The sequence below is a fragment of the Notolepis coatsorum genome, assembly GCF_963971535.1.
Source record: "Notolepis coatsorum genome assembly, chromosome: 16".
Taxonomy (NCBI): domain Eukaryota; kingdom Metazoa; phylum Chordata; class Actinopteri; order Aulopiformes; family Paralepididae; genus Notolepis; species Notolepis coatsorum.
Window position 1 is genome coordinate 74,637,691 of NC_140180.1, and position 22,999 is coordinate 74,660,689.

Consider the following 22,999-nt stretch of genomic DNA (forward strand, 5'->3'; position numbering starts at 1 on the left):
GAATTATCATCTCAGAATAAGTGGCTTTGTACGCGTTGTAGCTTATCTTTTACAGCTTACGTTTTGGGCAATTATTAGAGGCTCTATTTTTCGTGGCAGAAAAATATATCAGTCTATAGAAATAAATGCATTCGAACAAGAAACCAATGTATATAGCAATAGCAAAATAATTGACAGGCCTAATGCGAGCCAGGGGCTTGTAACAAGGCTTCATCTAGAAGTTTATCATACACTGAGCCGTGAGGCTCAACATGCTTGTTTGGTTGAGGTCTGAACTCGCCAAATGGTCCATAAATATGGTTTTTGTGGGTATTGTCCAGTTCTTGCTGTATGTTTTTATCTGCCCAAAATTCAAGCAAGCATGAAAGCATTACAGTAACACTGTTTACTTGTGTAAGGACATGGTTCCTTTTCAAACTGTCGATCGAAAGGGCTAAAGCACTGGATCCAAGATACGCGTTACCTGCCTGCAGACACTTGAGAAAAGGCTTTGTATTTTTCTATTGCAGTTTTGCACAATAAATGTTCTTAAAATACCTCTGTACTATGTGAAATATGTCCTAGTAATACAAGAGTACAGTAATAGCTGCCATACCAGAGTTTTACCCCTTCAGAAGCATTTATATAGACATTTAAAGATAAGTTAATATACTGTGATATATACCGTTACCGTCTATGCTTCAAATTATACTGCGATATACATTTTAGACCATACCGTCCAGCCCTAGACTACAGCCCCCATAGCATCGACGGGGCACCGGTTGAGAGTAGGGATGCACAGATATGAAAATTTGCGGCCGATACAGATACTTCAACTAACACAATCGGCCGATACCGATATTTGTGGCAAAAAATAATTTTTTTTCTTTTTTTTATGAAACTACTGTATATTTGTATGTCTCTAAATGTTTTGATGAATTGAAAATAGAGGACCCTTATGTAAAAAAGCTTAAGTCTTTTTCTGGTCTTCATCCTCCAGTCTTAGCACTGTTGTTGTATTGAGCTGTACTGTATTGTACCCATTCTGCAATCTGTTAATAAAGTTTTCAATCAATCAATCAGACACATGTATAGAAAAGCTTTTATTATAACCATATAACAAAAAATTATATTGTTTATTAAAATGTGTTACCCCTAGGCTTGACTATTATTTTAGGCATAGCAACAAATAAAAATAATAATAAAATGAATAAATAAAATATTAAATAAATAAATAGGCTACACGTCTCTCTTTTTGTGTTACAAATTGTGCTCACCGATATGAACATAGGCCTCTTTACTTACTTAAAAAAAGGAAACATCAAGAAATATGTTTATGGTATTAATTCCACCATGCCATGTGTGTTTTTATTTTATAATGCTCATGAGTGATGATTATTGCTGAAGTCTGAGTCATACAATACTCACTGACTTTCATAACCTAACAGACTAACTTGTCTTGCTCAAGACTTGTTTATGAGTTTTAATAAGAGAGCACTATCTCTCTCAACCAAAGCAATGCAGGTAGATGGCAACAGAACAATTTTGATTGACAGTCGATTCTGCCAATTACATCACACCGCTTGCACCCGCCTCTGCTGTTCTTACCACCAATCGGCAAGCGCGTATTCATTTTTTACTTCCGGGAAGTCCGCCATTGATCTGCATGCGAGATCAACAACAAACCTACCGGCGCTAATAAAGTTAGCTCCCGCCGGCTACGAGTAGACTACCAGCGCTCCGCTCCGCAGGAGTACTAAACGAGGCATAATGATTTTACTGCAACAAGTGTTATAATAAAAGCTTTTCTATACATTTGTCTGATTGAAAACTTTATTAACAGATTGCAGAATGGGTACAATTCAGTACGGGCTCTCTGAGCAAAGGAAGTGAGAGATATGAAAGAATAATGCTTGCTATGTTCGGGTAAATATGCTGATGTTATTGAACGTGTAACTATATAACGTTATTACATGGCGTTTTCACATTTGCCAAAATGCTTGCTTGTGATTGGTCAATAGCGCTCGTCAGAGGTCCGATATTACTTGATAACTGACCTCTGTGGAACAATAATGACCGCTGTGCGCAGCTGTTCGCAATCAAGCCCCACTGACACACTGTTTCAGTGCAATTAGACACACCTGCCGGGCTGCCGGCGATAATAATAATCACTTTATTTGGGCTGACAGAGCCACAGAACAACTGCGTCTGCATTTGATCGCGTCTTGTCGATTTTGTAAAATGAATTAGGTATATTGTTAGTAAGTTAGCCATGTAATAAGCGGGATAATGTATAGCTATACTCTGTCATCAGCGCAAAATAATTGACATTCACTGACGTTTAAAACACCTCGCAGAGGCGGCTCTGTATTTTAAACTCAGTGTCCAGGGAACAAAATTAACTTTTTGGCTTACCAGCCAAGGTGGCTGGTAGATTAAAAAAACTACCAGCCAGGAAGATTTTTTACCAGCCAAAAATTTGAAATAGCTTTTTAGTATATCGCCATGTGTAATTATTATTACTACAGGGCTCTACGCTAACCTTTTCCCCAGGGAGCACATGTGCTCCTAAAGAAATGTAGGAGCACAGTGAAAATGTTTCAAGTAACATAGTTTATTAACAAACTATTTATTACATGCATATTATACTGTGCGTGTGCAAACTATTTATTACATGCATATTATACTGTGCGTGTGCATACTAAGGGACAAACATATGTGCAAATAGCACATACCACCAAAATCACACATTGGCCCATGCCTACTAGACGCAAAGGATATCGGTTGTCAAGCTGCTTTTGTATGTTGTAGTGTTGTCACCATACCAACATTTTGACTTTGATACAGATAGGAAAGGTAATGGAATATATTATTAGATGACAGAACATGGGAAATTCTTTATACAATTATTTATTTTATTTCATTATTTAAACGCTATTGCTTGCACTGTATAGCCCTGATAGAATACTCCAATATGCTCATATGGCTCCCAATCTTTTTACATGCCAGAGTGGCTGAGTAGCCTCTGTAATTTACCAGCCAAAGAGGAAATCTACATGCCATTGGCGTTTGGCGGGTGCTTATTTTGTTCCCTGTCCGTGTCGGTCAATTATTTTGCGACAATGACCTCGTAGCTATACATTATCCCTTACTTAATGCCACAAAACGAATGCCTTTGTTAAATCATAAGTAGTAACTTTGATGCAGTAGCTTGTCTGTCTGGACCAGATTGACGCAACACAAATTGACGGATATTCATCGGCCACTGCCATCTGCACATTTGAGCTTAGGCATAAAAGAAAATATTGTTTGGTTCCTGTTGGTTGTCAGTTAAAATTTATTTTATTTTATATTTTATTTTTTCCCACGGCGACTATGGATAGGGAATTTCTTTATTTAATTAAAATGTTCACAACAACATGGATGCATGTACTCTGCCAGCATGTTTAATATCCATAATACTAAAGGTTTGACTAAGATTTTTATGAAACTTTATTGTAAAAAAAAAAAAAAATAAAAAAAATGGATAGCACCTAAATCGGCAGGGTCGGTCGGCAACCGGAACCAAACCATTATTTTTGTTAGGCCCTATGACAAATAAGACGGTTCAATTACTTTATCTGAATCCAATCAATATTCCTAATGCCGTTTCAATGTAAGATTATAAAAACAAACATATAAACATTCATATAATAATTAGGGCTGTCAGTTTATCGCGTTAATTAGATTAATTAATTACACAGCAAATAATCGCGTTATGAAAATTAATTACAAATTTTTTTTTTTTTTTTTTTTTATAATAATATTTTTTTTGTATCTCATTCATTCCATAAGCATGTAGAATACACATTTACAGATTTTTTTTTAATATGGTCCATTTGCATGTTCTTGGTATCTGATTCTAGGGACATCTATGAATCTCAGGGAATGTATTCCCAGTGTCAGAAATACTGTGGGCTAGATCCACAAAGAATGGATTGTACGGTGCAAGTTGCACCCTTACTTACAATTCATTATGAATTGAAAATGGGGGACCCTGATGTAAACAAGACGAAAGTCTTTCTCTGGTCTGCATTCCCTTAACAATTGTGTGTATTGAGCCGTACTGTATTGTACCCATTCTGCAATCTGTTAATAACATTTTCATTCAATCAATCAATCTGCGCGGTGATTGATTGAATGAACATTTTATTTTTGAGTAAATTGTAATGAACCAAATGAGAATATCAATACATTTTTTTTTATTATCTTTGACTGTGAATAACACCATGCTCAAATTGACCAGACCTGAAAAATCTAAGCAAATTAATAGATGGAAGATGATTAAAGAGAAGGTTTTGTAGATACAGTACTGAATTCTGCCATCCGGACACATGCAATTTGAAATATGATTATAGAATATAGAATATGAGGCATAAAATGGTAATGCGATTAAAATGCGATTAATTAGATTAATTAATTACAAATCCTGTAATTAATTAGATTCATTTTTTTAATCGCCTGACAGCACTAATAATAATACAATAACCTAAATATACAGCTAAGCCCCATTGTATTCTGAAATGTAGACTTTAACAGTGTAGGCAACTAAGCCAATAGAAATAAGGTATAACTCATGAGTGCTTTGGCTCCTATAGGAGTCCTTGAGCTTTTAGTTTGTTTTAGTATTACGCTACATTTAATAATGTCATTTATCAGCAATCTTAGGAGTGCAGATGTTTCTGCACTCCCTACAAGAAGAATCGCATATTAGTCGTTTCACATGAGTGGGATTCATCCAAAAACTGAGATAAGAGTGTTCTTCATTACTGGAAGAGATTCACTCGGAGGCGCTTTAACAATGGATCACTAGAAGGCTTGCCAGGGGCAAGGTCATCTCTTTAGACTGAGGAATCCCCCCCCCCCCCCCCCCCCCCGGAACAGTCAGTTTTCCAAACACTCCACCCCACACATCAATCTCCACCACATCCCCATCCAAGACACACACCATGAGGCATAACAAAAAATATTGTTTGGTTCCTGTTGGTTGTCAGTTAAATTTATTTTATTTTATTTTTTATTTTATTCTTTCCCACGGAGACTATGGAATTTCTTTATTTAATTAAAATGTTTACAACAACATGGATGCATGTACTCTGCCAGCATGTTTAATATCCATAATACTAAAGGTTTGATTAAGATTTCTATGAAACTGTTTCTAAAAAATAAATAATTTTTTTTTTTTGAAAAAATTTACTCATAAAATATATTGGGTCGGCAGGGTCGGTCGGCAGGGTTGGTCGGCAACCGGAAACAAACCATTATTATTTTTTAGGCCTCATCGGCCGATGGCAGTCAACAAGGCACTTATCGGCCAATACCGATACCCGACCGATATATCGGTGCACCCCTACTGCACAAGACCGTAGCAGACTACAGAGAGTGGCCCGTTCAGCCGAACGCACAATTGGAGGGGGGCTTCCCACTCTCCAAGACATTTACAACAAGCGCTGCATGGGTAAGGCTAAGAGAATAATCAAAGACCCCAGCCACCCAAACAACTGCCTCTTTGAACTGCTGCGGTCAGTCAGGCAAGCGATACCGGAGTCTCATGGCAAGCACAGAGAGACTCAGAAGGAGCTTCTACCCCCAGGCCATCAGGATGCTCAATGAACAACGACTTATTGTTATAACAGACCATCAAATACACCCACAACACACACACTCACTTTAAATAAACCACACACTGTAGCACCCACTTTACCCACTTATTAGACACTAACACACTTTATATTTATTGGCATCAATCTCATGCACCTCATTGCACCACAAGGTGGCACCACAAGCTAAGCTATACCTCACCATTCTACACTATAGAAGCTGACTGTATAGACCAGGGGTAGGCAACCCTAGGCACGCGTGCCTGCATAGGCACGCGGGGGCATTTGCATAGGCACAGGGGGCAGCATTTAAAAAAAAAAAAAAAAAAAAAAAATTTGCTTTGAAATATTATAGTGAAATATTTTGCACTTGTCGCATTTATCTTGTTGAAATCCTCCCACAGGTTCTTTTTACTACCACATATTTAATTGAGACCCTTTATTTGTTTATTATTTCAATTTAGCTGGAAATACATTGCTACATCATTCAGTAACATTTGCAGAGCCTTATAACAAAAACATTATTACGGTCTCCATTGTGACCAGTGGGATTAATCAACAAATTGTATTATTTATCTTTCTATTTCATTGAACATTGCACATGTTAAAAGCCATTTTTTTTACTCAAAATGTGAGTATTACCAAGTCAACTTGTGTTCTTAAAACAATGACAATAAACATAGTTTTATTAGGTTGAAATAATGTGGTTGTGTACTTATTTTTCTGTTAACTTATTATGGATTGAAAACTGAAAACCTTAATGCACAGTAACTGAACTCAATATTTTTAAGTTCTGGTAACTTATTATTATATATTTTTTTACAGTGTAGTCTTGCGATCAATCAAAACTTATTTACACGATATACCTCACATTCACCCTCCATTCACATCCTGGTGTTCTCCATTAGGCCTGTAGGTGGAGCTATGACAGCACGTCGTACAGTACACACACCAATGGTGTGTGATGTGTCCAAAAATGAATGGGCAAATGTGAGTGAAATGGTCGCACTGTATGCAGCTGTTTGTCTGCATTGCATCCCCCCCCCCCCCCCCCCCCAACTCAGATTTAGGGTTGATACAACCATCATAATAATATTGTTAATAATAACAATAACAATAATGATGTAATAATGTAAAAATTATCATTAAAAAGACCTGATTATGAGAAGAAAAAAATTACGATGCATGGAATATTGTTGAGGCACACTAGTTACAACTATATTTCAAACAGGCACTCCATGTCAAAAAGGTTGCTGACCCCTGGTATAGACTGTACAGAAGTATAGACTGTATATAGAACTTTTTTTGTTTACGTACTTGACTTTCTATTTTATACTTATATAATTTAATACTATCTTGTTATTTTATCTAGCACACTCTTAGGAGCAAAACAGAAAGAAGCATTTCATGCAAAAGTATTCTGTATGACAACTAATATAAAGAAACTTGAACTTGATAGTCCTCTATATGCCACCATGCTGTGGTGGGGTGCAGACTGGAGCAGCAGATGGATGCCCAGTGGGAACTGCCGTTACATAACCTAATAACAAACTGCCAATGCAGGCTGAACTACTCAGCGCTAACAGCATAGTACCAATACAGGCTGAACTACACTCAGTGCTAACAGCATAGTATCAATACAGGCTGAACTACACTCAGCGCTAACAGCATAGTATCAATACAGGCTGAACTACACTCGGCACTAACAGCATAGTATCAATACAGGCTGAACTACACTCAGCACTAACAGCATAGTACCAATACAGGTTGAACTACACTCAGCGCTAACAGCATAGTACCAATACAGGCTGAACTACACTCAGCACTAACAGCATAGTACCAATACAGGCTGAACTACACTCAGCGCTAACAGCATAGTATCAATACAGGCTGAACTACACTCAGCGCTAACAGCATAGTATCAATACAGGCTGAACTACACTCTGCACTAACAGCATAGTATCAATACAGGCTGAACTACACTCAGCACTAACAGCATAGTATCAATACAGGCTGAACTACACTCAGCACTAACAGCATAGTATCAATACAGGCTGAACTACACTCAGCACTAACAGCATAGTACCAATACAGGCTGAACTACACTCAGCACTAACAGCATAGTACCAATACAGGCTGAACTACACTCAGCACTAACAGCATAGTACCAATACAGGCTGAACTACACTCAGCGCTAACAGCATAGTACCAATACAGGCTGAAGTTAGGGCTGGGCGATATAACGATAAATATCGCGATATATTTTAATAATCGATATCGAATATCGAAATAAAAAAAATCGAAAAATCTTTTTTTATTTTTTTTGTGACCTGCAACAGGGCAGTTTTAAAACCAGAGACAGTGGACAGACTTGTCTTTCTTGCCTACAACTTAAAGTAATGGCTTTGCTTGTCCAAATGACAATACTGACCAAATTGAGATTTATTTTTCTCCTTTATTTAATTTATTTTGTTTGCTTTCTAATTTAAAATACAGTTTGAAACCGTCTGTACACAGTAGGCTATGTGTGCTAGCAGAACTAGACTCCAGTCACGAGTCACGGTGCACATGTGCTGTGGTTTGTCCACCAAAACAGCGCCAAAAGATCGAAAATAAACTAGCAGAGCCAGAACTGTTCAACTCCCCTGGAGCCACAGCCAGAGAAGCCAGTTTACTTTCGCTTTTAAACCAGCTGCAGCCTGAGAACTGGAGTGTGAGGGGATGTAACACTAAAGATGGCGGCAATGACAAAGAATTGCTGCAAAATAAACATACATCTGTTGTTAAAAAAAGAAAAGAAAAAATGTAATACTTATAACAATTCGATAATTATCGATAGAGAAATATGATAACATTATCATATCGTTATCGCGATATGATTTTTTTCCATATCATCCAGCCCTAGCTGAACTACACTCAGCGCTAACAGCATAGTACCAATACAGGCTGAACTACACTCAGCGCTAACAGCATAGTATCAATAGAGGCTGAACTACACTCGGCACTAACAGCATAGTATCAATACAGGCTGAACTACACTCAGCGCTAACAGCATAGTACCAATACAGGCTGAACTACACTCAGCGCTACAGGGCTGTACGCTAAGCTTTTTCACTAGGGGCACACTTGCCCCTAAATGAGAAATTTAGGGGCAAAAAAAAAATTTAGGGGCACATTTTTAAATAACAATTTTACCATTATTTATAGATTGTTTTTGATTTAAAAAAAATATATATATATATATATATAATTCTTTTTTTTAATAAAATATATATATTATATAATCATACTTGTAGTTGTATTATCTGCGAGACATCGCCACCACGCAACAAGTCTAAATGCTCGCTATATGCAACCAGCTCCACTGTCTGTGTGTACTGAGTAGCCTCCAGCTACGGCCAGGATTCTCCGGAGCTGCAGCTGGGCCCTATACTGTAGCCTCCAGCTACGGCCAGGATTCTTCGGCGCTGCAGCTGGTCCCTATTGACTATATTCAGCGTGCCATCAGCTCGAATACGCATCGACTCAGTGTTATAAGACATTGATATCAGGACGGAGCTATCTGAACTATTTAGTTTAATGGGACGTTTCGTTTTGAACAGTAAGCTAACGCAAGCTATCATGCACTACTAGACTTACTGGAGCATTTGTTGATAGCTATCAGTAGCTAGCCGGCTGGCAGGCTCACCGAGGTCCCAGTGTTTACAACAGCCACGGGTGCGAGAGGGCTGGAGGAGGAGCAGACGCCGCAGCTCTCTCCGTGTGTCTGAGTTCAGTTCAGTTCGGCTCACTATAGGAGGTCGAACGCGAAGCAATACTAACTTTACTTTTCTTCATAGCTAAATCAGACAGTCAGCGTGAGTGCTCAGTCGATTGTTCCCGCTGATCATACCTGCTGAGTGCTCACTGCTCAGCTCACGTGAGTGACGTCATCGCGTCATCACACGCCTTGGATAATTTAGGAGTGAAATGCGAATCCAAGGCTTGAAAGCACTACTCGCAAGCCCACCCCCAGATAATATTTACCAATCGCAACGGCCAATTAAAGGGGCAATTCGCGACGATATCATCGCAGTGTACAGCCCTGCGCTAACAGCATAGTACCAATACAAGCTGAACTACACTCAGCGCTAACAGCATAGTACCAATACAGGCTGAACTACACTCAGCACTAACGGGACAGATGAACGATAGAAATGAATTCAAATCAAATAATTGCCGTTGCCTGATGCAAACAATATCCTTGCAAACAAAGCACATTGGGTGGGTGTGAGCAGCACATACAACATTAGGCTGATCACAGTAGTATGCGAGATTAGCTGCAGATACACAAAACGACACAAACAAACATAATCTCTCTGCGAAGATAACTACACACACAACCAGAAATATAATCTCCCTGGCGCATTGAAGCCTGCAAACATAACTACACACTAGAGGTGTAACGATGCAACCTCACAACGATTAATTTGATGCATCGTTACACCCCTACTACACACACACACAACCAAAAACATAATCTCCCTGGTGCATTTGAGCCTGCGGAGCTAACAGCATAGTACCAAAGCAGGCTGAACTACACTAAGTGCTAACAGCATAGTATCAATACAGATTACAGACTGAACTACACTCAGTGCTAATACACTGAACTACACTCAGTGCTAACAGTACGAATACAGACTGAGCTACTCAGTGCTAACAGTACCAATACAGACTGAACTACACTCAGTGCTAATACAGACTGAACGACACTCAGTGCCAACAGTACTGATACAGGCTGAACGACACTCAGTGCTAACAGTAGCCCCTTTCGTGACTGTGATGCACACCAACAAGGTTTGGCCGAGTGAATACAGTCACTTGCTCCTCAATGGGAAAGCAACCTAGATTTACCATGAAGGACTGGTTCTAACCGAACCGTTCGTTATACAAGTATCACAGATACATTTCAAAAGGTACTCACAGTTGCGCGAGGGTTTCAAACAGAGAAACGCTAGGGTTTGAAAGCTCGGCGTTGCTAATAAACATTTTAAATATTTTTTATAAACTGGTCAACACTGCGTTATTTCCTTATTTAGCTGCCTGTGATCACAGCGCATGCGCATCAGGCACCCAATGCCGGAAATAAAGCTGTGTTGACCAGTTTATAAAAATTATTTAAAATGTTTATTAGCAACGCCGAGCTTTTAAACCCTAGCGTTTCTCTGTTCGAAACCCTCATGCAACTGTGAGTACCTTTGAAATGTATCTGTGATACTTGTATAACGAACGGTTCGGTTAGAACCAGTCCTTCGTGGTAAATCTAGGTTGGTTTCCCATTGAGGAGCAAGTGACTGTGTATTCACTCGGCCAAACCTTGTTGGCGTGCATCAGTCACGAAAGGGGCTATGCTAACAGTACTAATACAGACTGAACTACACTCAGTGCTAACAGTACCAATGCAGACTGAACTACACAGTGCTAACAGTACCAATGCCGGCTAAGCTACACTCAGTGCTAACAGTACCAATACAGGCTGAGCTACACTCAGTGCTAACAGTACCAATACAGGCTGAGCTATACTCAGTGCTAACAGTACAGTACCAATGCAGACTGAACTACACAGTGCCAACAGTACCAATACAGACTGAGCTACACTCAGTGCTAACAGTACCAATGCAGACTGAACTACAGTGCTAACAGTACCAATGCAGACTGAACTACACAGTGCTAACAGTACCAATGCCGGCTACACTACATGTTCCGTTTGATTTTTCGCATATAAAGTACATGTACATTACAGTGATTTTTTCTAATGCAAATGCACTTAGCCCTAACAGTACCAATGTAGGCTGAACTACACTTAGCCCCAACAGCACCAATGCCAGCCCAACACCTAGGTATGCCAGCGTCAAAACAGACTACAAACGCAATGAATCAGAAGGCATTTTTGCTTTAGGCTAGAGGTTTTAATTATTCCGTCATTGGGTGGATGTGTCCTTTGTCTGTGTGTGTATGTGTGTGCGTGAACGAGTTAATGTCGGCCTGTCATTTTGGTGGGTAAAAATAAATCCTCTGGGACATACTGGCAGTGGAAGCATGTAGCCCATCTAATGCCTCTCAAGAGTGTTGCAACTGTACCGTACCACTATACATGAATCATGCAAGACTATTAAATACGGATGGAATTTCAGCAATTTGTCCAACAAATTGAAAAGTAACAGGTTGCCTCAGCTGGGAAAAATAGGGGCGAAAATGACTGTTTGTGAATAGCCATGTCAGGTGCCCTCACGTTCAGCGAGTGTGGATAACTAATGCCTGGCCTCACCTCTTTGCGTTTCTGCAGGAGCAGCTCCAGCCTGTCGTTGGCCCTCTTGGCCACAATCTTGTTCCTCTCAGCCTCGTACTGGCGCTGGGTATTGTCCATGTTGATGCTCAGGTTCAGAGCTACATTCACCAGGGCCGTCATCAGCTTCATGGCTGCCGTGAGACACACAGTCGGACCCAGTTTGCTTATTGTTCTGATCCAGTGTGATATTAACCCATGGCTGACTAATTTGTCATTAGGGTCTTCGTTTTTCTCTCTTCCTTTCAAGAACATTACATTACCTCAGATCAACACACAAATGCCTGGTCTCCATTAGCTATGTTCACTAGGCCTGCCGCAGTAGTCTGTGATACCGGTGTTACTCTGTGTTAGGACATCCACGAGTACATTACTAGGCCATGGCCCCCACCGGTGTACGTTCAGAAATATCTCAGCTTAAACCCTGCAACAGCTCGACTGGAGAGGAGCTCAGAGGACCAGTCCAGACCAGCAAACGTATGTTTGCAAGCTACATTTGAACAAGTGATGGATGATATTGGTTTATTTTTTAATTATAACCTAACGTCAACTCTGTCTGTCCAACAAATGGATACTAATCATTGAAAATGAATTAAAAACAGATGTAGACAGACGGACACAGCGGATCAATGTAGCCGTATAACATTAAAGATCAAAGTAAGCGATCTACAGATATTGAGCATAATTTTGTAAAATGCCAGGTGTCACCGGTAATACCGGTGTTGTCATACGTTTATTAGTCATGGGAAATTCCACATCACCGTGCCAACCCTAATGTTCATCCTGGCTGGGGCTAGCCATGGTCTAGAATGGTATGGTTGGGTTAGAGTCTCCATTGCATTACTTGTAAACCCTCCGGTTGCTGGGCAACCTTTCAAAATTCACACCACTAACTAGGGGTGGGGGGGGGGGGTGGGGGAAATCGATACGTAGTAGTTGCGTGGCGATACTGTATCGATACAGGGACGCCAAGTATCGATATTTAATTATTCATAAAAAAATTGTATAAGGAAGTTGCATTGTTCATTTCAATACCTGTAATAGTCCACACACACACACACATGTGCATTCAGTTAAGTTGGAATATGACTGTAATACAAACAGTTCAGTTTGTCAGGTACATGCAACACAGATTACAGTGTTTACTGTCTGCTTGAGAAAATACCATGTTCTGCAATAAAAATTATTGAAGTGAGATGAACAGACTTTATTTTATTAGATAAAACATGTTGACAAAGTTTTACTTTGCAGTTGAAAAAAGGTAATAAATTAAATTTGATAAAAAAAAATCGTAATACTCAGCATATCACGATATATTTAGTATTGCGATACTATCGTATCGTGACGCAAGTATCGCGATAGTATCGTATCGTGAGGTCTCTGGCGATTCCCACCCCTACCACTAACTGTGGTACACAAGCTAAACCATGATGATACAACAGTCCCAGCCAGCTTTGGCCAGGTTATGAAAGGTGTCCCGTCTCAGCCGGGGTCCAGCCAGGTTTGACCAAGTTCTAAAGACAAGGAGACGCTTCACTGTGTGCCAGACAGGTCACAGCGCGGCTAAACCCTTTGAGACAAGACAAAAACACTCCTTACCCGCCAGTGTCGAGGTGTGTCTGAAGGCTCGGACTTGGGAGTCCGACAGTCCGGTGAGGAGGGAGATGACTGTGTCCATCATGTACTCATCGTAGATGATGCTGTACTGACACTGGCGGACCAGCCACGCAATGAACTCACAAAAACTAGACTTGAACTTCTTCCACTGGGGCCCTGCTATGGTCAGAGGGTAGTCGCCGCTGTCCTGTAGATGTCGCACAAGAAAGGAGATAACTGGTAAATACGGCGTGTCGCCTTATGTACACGTGCAGGTTAGGGCAGAGCGCTGTGTCATAGTGCGTTTGTTTCTCACTGATGTTGTGATCACGATGTAACTTTCTAGTTACCTTAGAATCTAGATTTCCTCTTCATGTCCAACTCTTTTAGTAATCATATTTACTTACAATTTACAACTTAAAATGTACTTAAAATGCACTATGGCAGTGATAACCAAACTCCTTGCATTATGCAGCCATAGTACCTGTAGGCAGGAGTGAAGTGCATCGACCAGGCTGTTCTCCACTTATATATATGTAAATGCCCATATTGCAACTTTCACGGAACGTATATTGAGTTTAGTCATATTGCAATATCAATACAAATTTGATAAACTGATCAGCCTTTGTCCCAACTAAAATTAACTTGAACCACCAAACAAAAACAACCAGCCGCACATAGACTGAAATAAAAACGACATGGGAAATGACATGGTGTTTTGTTTTGAGTATGTGGAATGATACAGAGAGTGGCGTCCGTACCTCATCAAACTCCTCTGTCATTCTTCTGATTATCTCCGAGTTCTGCATGTTGCGGAACATCTCTCCGCTGACCACACCTGACAAACAGGAGGGGAGACACAGATGGTGATTTCCTACATGGCTGAACAGGTCGAGCTCTCCCAAGCCACATCCAATGGCAGAGGAAGCTATTCCTGCAGGGCACTTGGTGGTTGCCTTCAATGCCTTGGATACACAGTCATTCAAAACATTTCCCTTCTTGATGACAATAGATGTAAGCCTAGCTGGTAGACCAAACCGCTACTGTGCTCAACCATATAGTATGATGTTGGGTGAAAATACCATAGGCCAGAAAACAAATGCTTGCCAATCAATGCCAATTGGGCACAACTTAATGTAAAGATCTGAAATTACAAAGTTACAATATTCAGTCGATTGTTCAGAAAGGGGTGTAAATATTTGACCCCACAACGATTAGATTACGATTCTTCAGGAAACTATTCAATGCATCATGAAATCTCTTCATTTGACCACGATTAGATACATTTTCGATCAGTTAATTCCCAAAAAGAATTTACACAAATGTGGCTGGGGGAACTGATTCACTCATCACAAATAGACTATAGGTCAATAAAAAAAATCAACCTATATATATATATAAATTGCAAGTCTAATCGTCACCTTAGGATCGATGCATTGTTACACCCTATTAGAAAGTGCAATGTTTATAATAATTTCCTCAAAACAAGCTATGCAATGTGTGTGATCGCATTGCAGGTGACCTGCCAGGCCAAAATTAGAGTTCCTATGGGTTTCCCTAATTGGAGTTACTTGCCAGGTCATTAACTTTTGCATGGCCAGTCACCTGCACATGCACGTGTCAGATTGCATAGCTCAGTTTGAGGAAATGTCATGTAAACAGTGCTGGGGTTATAAACATTGCACTTTACAAACAATCGACTGAATATTGCAACTAAGGTAGTATAATAACAAAGCCAACAAAGTAATTTCACATTTTTATATTATGTCACACCCAATTGCCAAGGATTTGTTTTCTGGCCTATGGTATTTTCACCCAACCTCATGCTATGCGGTTGAGCACAGTAGAGGTTGGGTCTACGAGCTAATGAAAGCCATGCTGTGGGTTTGCTACAACACACACACCTTTACATCCCGAGCACTGGATGAAGAAATTTATGAGGTCCAGCAGAGCAACATCTCTGTCATGTTTGTAAGACTCGATCCAGTCATCGACGACAGACTGTAGGAATAGAGAAAAAGTAAACAGACATTTTTGGGGTAAATACATTACAAAGCAGCTACAGCTAAATTTTTAAACGAATGTCAAGTTTATAAAATACTGAAACGAGGGGTAAAATAAAATTTAAATAAAAGCTGATGAAGACTAGAGGTTATACTGTAGATGGTTGTGTGTTCACTCTTTCCATAAATAGAATCTAGATTATCTGGACCCCTCCCCGCACGCTGTGGGGGAGAAAGGCAATTGTAGACGTTTATACCTGCATGGCACTCCTGCCCAGCTTGACCACCTCAAACAGCATCATGTTCTCCATGCCGTTCTCCTGGTGGTGGCCATTGATCCGGCCTGCTCCCTTCCCTCCTTTGCCCTTCTCCCCTGCTGCCTTCTTCCCCTTCTTACCCCCCTGGAAGACGAGGAGTCAGGAGAAAGACTGGTGAGTTTCCAAAAATAGAGGCCACTAACATCACTATAAACCTGACTAGAGGTGTCACAATTAATTCCATAAAAATTATAATTCAGCAGTGACGGCTATGTCATTGTTAGGCGATCAAGTCTCGATTTGTAAAGATCAACAGATCATTGGTTTTATCTTTATGCCACGGCAACTGTCATTTACATTTTCCAATTCTTCTTTAACACATCCTGCGCCAATCACGTTGTACGACGTGTTTCAAGTTCATGTTAATTCTGCCAGATCACGGCGTACAACGTTATTGTGATCATATTTCATATTTTCGCCATGGTATTCAGATTTCACTCACAGAGCCTTGTCTGATGCTGTGGGACTCAGCACAACTCTGCAACGCTTCAATACTGCCACCTGGTGGATGATCGGCGAGTTGCCAAACCGGATATGCCGGTTGGATCTCGGTGAGTCTCCTAATTACGTCCGGCCACTCGCATATCATCCCAGGACTCTAGCCACACACCGTGGATATGGATCGCTGCCACAACTCAATCATCAACATGATTTGGGCGTGTATTAGTATTATACAAACCGGAAATGGATCGCCTCGATCCCCATCAAATAACTGGGATCTGTTTGCTCCAGTATCATCGCCCAACGGTAAGAGGAGGCTGCCGTGACTTATCGTTTTTGTTTATTATTATCGATGCAAACTGCTCTGATCTATATATCACCCATACTACATAAATCATTTAACGACGATCACGGAATTATAAACGACTCCCCCCCCCCCCGTTCACCCGCGCGTGATCAGTCATAACGTTTAGGACCATGTACAGTTGAAATTTTTTATATAGCGTGGATCGGTAACAAACAGCATTTGATAATCTAATATATGCATTTATGCCTATATCTCACGTTCTAGGAATTACTGCAGAAAACGATAAAAACATATTTATACTCTAGACGGTATTTTCGTATGAATGTGTGAATGAAAAAGTAAAACGTTCCTATATCCTGAACGATAGATAATCGATGTTGAATGGGCCATAGTAATGTCAATTTAGCAATACAATTTAAAAAGTTATAGCCCTGCAAAGAAGGTAAACATCTCCATAGACTTAGACTGGTGGCAGTGATCAAACATCGATGGATATAAGCGTGGCAGTTAATGTGTTAAGAGATAGGGTTAGGTTAAAGGAAAACGCCAACATTTTGGGAAATTAGCTTATTTGCCATCTTCCCTGGAGTTAGACAAGAAGATACATACCCTTTTCTTCGCTGTGCGTGCAGTAGGCTTAGGGAACAGCCGCACCGTTAGCGTAGCTTAGCTTCATCACTGGAAGTGGGGCAGTCCTTTACCCTGAAGTCCCCTACAATCACGAAATACCCTCCAAAACATTCCTGTAAACATGTTGTGACCTGTGTATTTACCACGTGGAGAAATAAAAAAATTATTGAATTCGACAATTACGTTTTCTAAGCAAATATACTCAGAACAATTTTCTGCCGAACCACTGCTCTCTGGGCTTAGTCAGTGATTTCACGCAACGCAGTGATACTTACTAACGTGACGCCAGTGTTTGTTTACATTCTCATTTCATTCAAAGGATCCAAACCGATAAAGTTTATGGATACCATGCCTTCAAATCCTCTTACCTTGACGATTAAAAGCCTCCCCAATTTAGAAAACAGTATTCCCATGGCTGGTGTTGATATGCTGCTAGTTGTAACGTTAGTTTAGGTTCGTGTTAACGTTAGATAATGTACAAAATAAACGTATTTCCGGTTCTATAGACGTCGCTCTTTTATTTTGAAACCCCCCGACCGGAAGTAAAAATTATGCCTCGTTATCTGCTTTAGTGTCCGGTTGTTGGTTTTCGTTAGCTAGCAGCATATCAACACCAGCCATGGGAATACTGTTTTCTAAATTGGGGAGGCTTTTAATCGTCAAGGTAAGGAAGGCATGGTATCCATAAACTTCAATCGGTTCGGATCCTTTGAATGAAATGAGAATGTAAACAAACACTGGCGTCACGTTAGTAAGTATCACTGCGTTGCGTGAAATCACTGACTGAGCCCAGAGAGCAGTGGTTCGGCAAAAAATAGTTCCGAGTATATTTGCTTAGAAAACGTAATTGTCGAATTAAATTATTTTTTATTTCTCCACGTGGTAAATACACAGGTCACAACATGTTTACAGGAATGTTTTGGAGTTGTGTTTGGAGTGTATTTCGTGACTGTAGGAAACTTCAGGGTAAAGGACTGCCCCACTTCCAGTGATGAAGCTAAGCTACGCTAACGGTGCGGCTGTTCCCTAAGCCTACTGCACGCACAGAGAAGAAAAGGGTATGTTATCTTTTTGTCAACTCCAGGGAAGATGGCAAATAAGCTAATTTCCCAAAATGTTGGCGTTTTCCTTTAACAACAGCTACTACAAGGAGAATTTTCAACAAAATATATCATTGTCAGATTGGTTGGGATATCTCTAAACAAATGAGATCATTACTGAAACAAATTATATTCTAACTGTCATGATAAGACCACATTTCCCATAAAGCCCGTCACTTCCTGTTTTGCTGTTAGCTCCCGCCTCACTCCCAACATGGGAAATGGCGTGAGAAGCTGAGATACCTTGCTAACTGTGAACGTTAAGATATTTTTGTTGATGAGGCAAGTTGTTTGGAAAGGCTTCCTTTGTGATGGATCTGACCTGGCCACACGCTTGTCACGGTCTTGTTGTTTATATATAACTGATGGGAAAGGCAAAAAAGTCACACTGGTGACTTAAGCTGGGAAGCAGGTGGATTGTCCAGTTTGTTGTACATATTTAAATGTGAGATCAATGTATGGCAAGTATGAAGGTATGCAGAATAAACAATTTGTGTATTTGTACATCTTGTGAGACACAAAAAAAGATTTTGTTTTTCTTTCATTCAAGCATAGTGTAATGTGACTAGGAAGTCCCAGGCATCTGCATTAGATCTAGACTGGTGAAAGTGACCCAGGTTGTGTACCTTTCCTTTGACAGGGATTGCACTCCTTCCATCTGGATCCTCAGAGAAGTCTGTGTCTGAGGAGAAGCGGGTGTCTGTATCCCTGATGGGAGGAAAACAGCGCATATTCACATCAAGTCGATTTTAAAGTTTAGCACTGAGTAAGAATGCAACAATTAAGAGGCCACTTACTGAGGGAAGGGGAATTCTGACGGTATTTCTGGTGCTGCTATCATTTCTGTAACATCTTCTGGACAGGATCAACTTATGATTGACTTAAGATTCTCAGAAACCCAAGGACAGGAGGGGTCGCATGTGACCTAGACATGCAAAGGAGTGATTTAGAGGTAGTCATATGGAAGGAGACTCTGATATTCAAAACAAAAATAGAGAAAATGCTATAAAAGCGCAGTCCATGGATGTCTGCTCTCAGACAGCACATTGTCTGTAGTAAGCTACTGCTCCTTTGATGATGTTCAGAGGGAGAAAAAAATGTTTCACATGGTAACAGGGGGCGGACACTAATGCTCCTGTCATGCGCAGCTGTATGCTCATTGGCTCCTTGTTTTTCCTCTCCCCCTGATTTAGGAGGCAGATCATAGTCTTCCTCAATATCCAAATATGGCAGTGGCCTATCCGCCCCATATATATCTCAACCAATCAAAACAAGGTATCAACATCAACAAGAAACAGTAGGCTACAGAAGAACTGTTGTGAATTGTGATATGTGAATTTGTGAAAGAACTGAGCTCAATGAACAAAGAACTCAACATCTCCAGCATAACTTGCAGCTTTGAGCTAAATTCATGTACAAATCCCAAGCATTACGTGCGCAAACTATACACACAAAAAACAATACAAATACTCATATAGCTGGGTTAGGGCAACTATGGGAGGCCAACATAACTCCTCCCACCTAAGTGATAGGCCTGATCTGGGTGTGTCTTTCAGCTGTAGTACATGAACATCCATCCAGTACTGACATACAAGTGTGCCATTCAAAATTAGACCTTAATGCTATACAAGAAAACTGCTAAAAATCAAAAGGCAAACAGCATGGCCCCCTTGCCCACAATATCATACAGATCGATTCAATATCTATACTTACCCAGTTCAACAAAACACGCAATATAGTCTTGCAAAATGGCCAATGTGAACGATGATGCATCACAAAATGCTCATTTGGTTTTCTCGTATCGACACTCTTGTTTTCGAGTCGTGCACTATGCCTGCTTCCCTGCTGGTGTGGCAAGATCGCATGACAAGTCGGCAGGATTCTAGGGGTGTTGACTGAGAAAAAGTGGCGCCAAACCCGGCTTAAGTGTGTCATAAAGTTAGTATACCAACCCAGAGAGTAGACGGCACTGGAATCTATCAAATGTGCATTCTAGAATCTGGTTATGTCCATCGTTGCGTTGCCACAATTCGGCGGCTCCGTGTCTGCCGACAGAGCCGATAACGGCGTGTTCTCCGCCGGCGCCTGTCAAACTAGAGCCCGGTGCTGCTGCTGCTCGCGGTAACTAGCTGAGGGAGCTGCCTGTGGGGTTAGCAACTCATTCACTGACCAAGCAAACAGAGGAAACAAAGACGTACTAAACGTACCAAACTAGTCGGTCGGCAGGGATGTTATTTGCACAAATATTCGCTATAATTGTGCAGTAAACAAGCCAGCGTTGTCTAGTAGCTCGGGGTAGTTAGGCCACAATAACAAAACAACGTAGCTCGTCTGTTCTACTGTATTAGTGCGAGCTAACGGCTAGACGCAAATGCACTCTACTATTTCCAAAAGGAGCAATGGCTCTTTACAGTCTACAATTGCGCAAAATATTAGATTGTTGAGGGACATACCTTTAAATACGTAGCGACTAGCGAGCTAGACGAGAGCTAACGCTAGCTAGCCCAGTGTTGCTAACGTTAACATTAGCTAGCTACCTTAAAAAAAAAAAAAAAAACATCACGTCCTTGCGTCCTCCATCTTGCCTCGGGAGTTCCACAGTAACGCATTGTATAAGCAACAAACACTTTGTTTACAAATATATAAAGTACAACTAAGCGGCTCGTAATAATGAAATGTTACCGTTGACGAACACATGACACAATTTCACGCAGCTGTGCTCATTTGTTGTGAGTTAAACCACCCGAAGTAACGGTTAGCTCGCGCTAGCTCCCACTCCCCAGCAGCGGCGGGGCTGCGTCGCGAGCTCAGCAGGAACCAGGCAGCGTCCGCGCGCTGGGGCTCATCATCATGCTAGCCCGGCTAGCTAGCAGAGCAAAACACAAATCAACTAACTTCCACATTGCTCTCCGCCATTTTATAGCTAACTTACCTTGTTGTGAAATATAATTCCTACAGGATCCCAGCTCCTACTGTTCTTATGAAGGCACTGTCTGAATTTCAATACAATTCTCTAAAAGGAGTTTGAAAGTCGCGGTCAGAAGCTGGTTTCGGACGTTCACCCCGCTTTGCTCCGTAGTTCTCGGTTTGTTGTTTCGACGACCTGGTGGGGAGGAAATCCTGGTCCAGTGCTGCCACCTAGAGGCCAGAGTGGCGTCGCCTGTGTAGACCGTGCGCGACCTGACATCTAGTGGACGTTTAAAAGGAGCGCAGCTGTCTGCGAATTAATTGACGCGGAAGCCGGTTTTGCTTTGTCGTAATAATCAGAGCTGGACCGCATTGTCCTTTATGTATTTGAAATACGTATAAATATATTTAGCGTTTCAAGCTCGAAGTGCAGAAACAACCCTATTGTTTTTGTGTGAATTTCTTTTTTCTCCTTCCGCATTGGTTTTGCAAATTCCCGTGAGATGGTAAATGGTATAGCAACATGAACTTTGACCCATTGGTTGGAAGTTGTGTGTGGCTTTCCAACATATAGACTTTGATTGATTGATTGATTGATTGATTGAAAATGTTATTAACAGATTGCAGAATGGGTACAAACAATACAGTACAGCTCAATACACAATTGTTAAGGGGATGCAGACCAGAGAAAGACTTTCGTCTTGTTTACATCAGGGTCCCCCATTTTCAATTCATCATAACATATATGACATACATGACATACAGATAGACAGTACTGTTACATCTAGACATTTATGACATATCAGATCTACAAATATACAGTACTGTTTATGAGTACAAAAATAGTCTAAAAAGAGAGTATATTTGAGGGGTAAGAAACTACATTGGAGGAGGTTAATAATAATAATTTAGGACCTGCTCAGAGGTCATCAATCGGCACACATGCGATGCATGCATGCGATTCGTCTCTGCGATTAACCCATCCCGTCGTCCTTCCCCCCCAAGGGCAGCTGGGAGCCGCGCCAGGGGACCAATCCAAGTGCTTCGTCAAGGACGCCACAGCATTAGCGATCTTGTTGTTGTGCATGTTTTTCCATTTGGGTTTATCTTATCGGGGGGGAAACCCTTGCGAGCACGGGGAGAACATGCAAACTCCACACAGAAAGGCCTGGGAGATACCCCACCTGGGTAACTGGCATCATGGAAACCGGGTCCCCAAGCGGGAATCGAACCCTGGACCTTCTTGCTGTGAGGCGACAGTGTTAACCACTACACCACCGTGCCGTGGGGTGGGGGGGAACTGTACATTGGAGGGGGTTGGGTTTGGACATTTACAGGGGCCAGTTTCGAATTGCAGTCTCCCGTAGGTGCTCTTTGAGAGTGGTTTTGAAGGTGGGTAGTGATTCTCATTCCTTTACAGCTGTGGGTAGGGCGTTCCACATTGATGTGGCATAATTGCGAAACGTGTTTAGTCCCTTGTTTGAGCCAAATATGGGTTTAAAGGAACACTCCAACATTTTGGGAAATTAGCTTATTTGCATTCTACCCTGGAGTTAGACAAGAAGATACATACCTTTTTCTTCTCTGTGCATGCAGTAGGAGTAGGAAGACGTTGGGAACTAGGCTAATGGACTTCCAGTGACTGACGCTAAGCTAGGCTAACGGTGCGCCTCTTCCTACTCCTACTGCATGCACAGAGAAGAAAAAGGTATGTATTTTAACACTCCAACATTTTGGGAACCCTGGAGTTAGACA

At 41.0% G+C, this 22,999-nt stretch overlaps 1 protein-coding gene across 1 annotated transcript in view; it reads right to left on the bottom strand.

Annotated features, from left to right (window-relative positions):
- stag2b (STAG2 cohesin complex component b) overlaps window positions 1-21,420 on the bottom strand; it is a 76,283-nt gene extending 54,863 nt beyond the window's left edge. The window contains exons 1-8 of the mRNA XM_084332416.1: window positions 21,270-21,420; window positions 19,135-19,262; window positions 18,964-19,045; window positions 15,800-15,943; window positions 15,444-15,540; window positions 14,301-14,377; window positions 13,543-13,747; window positions 11,926-12,077 (exon numbers count right to left, since the gene is read on the bottom strand). Coding sequence (XP_084188542.1) covers window positions 11,926-12,077; window positions 13,543-13,747; window positions 14,301-14,377; window positions 15,444-15,540; window positions 15,800-15,943; window positions 18,964-19,045; window positions 19,135-19,178 — 801 coding nt within the window. The 5' untranslated portion in view covers window positions 19,179-19,262; window positions 21,270-21,420. The remainder of the gene's footprint in view (window positions 1-11,925; window positions 12,078-13,542; window positions 13,748-14,300; window positions 14,378-15,443; window positions 15,541-15,799; window positions 15,944-18,963; window positions 19,046-19,134; window positions 19,263-21,269) is intronic.
- Window positions 21,421-22,999: the final 1,579 nt, after the last annotated feature.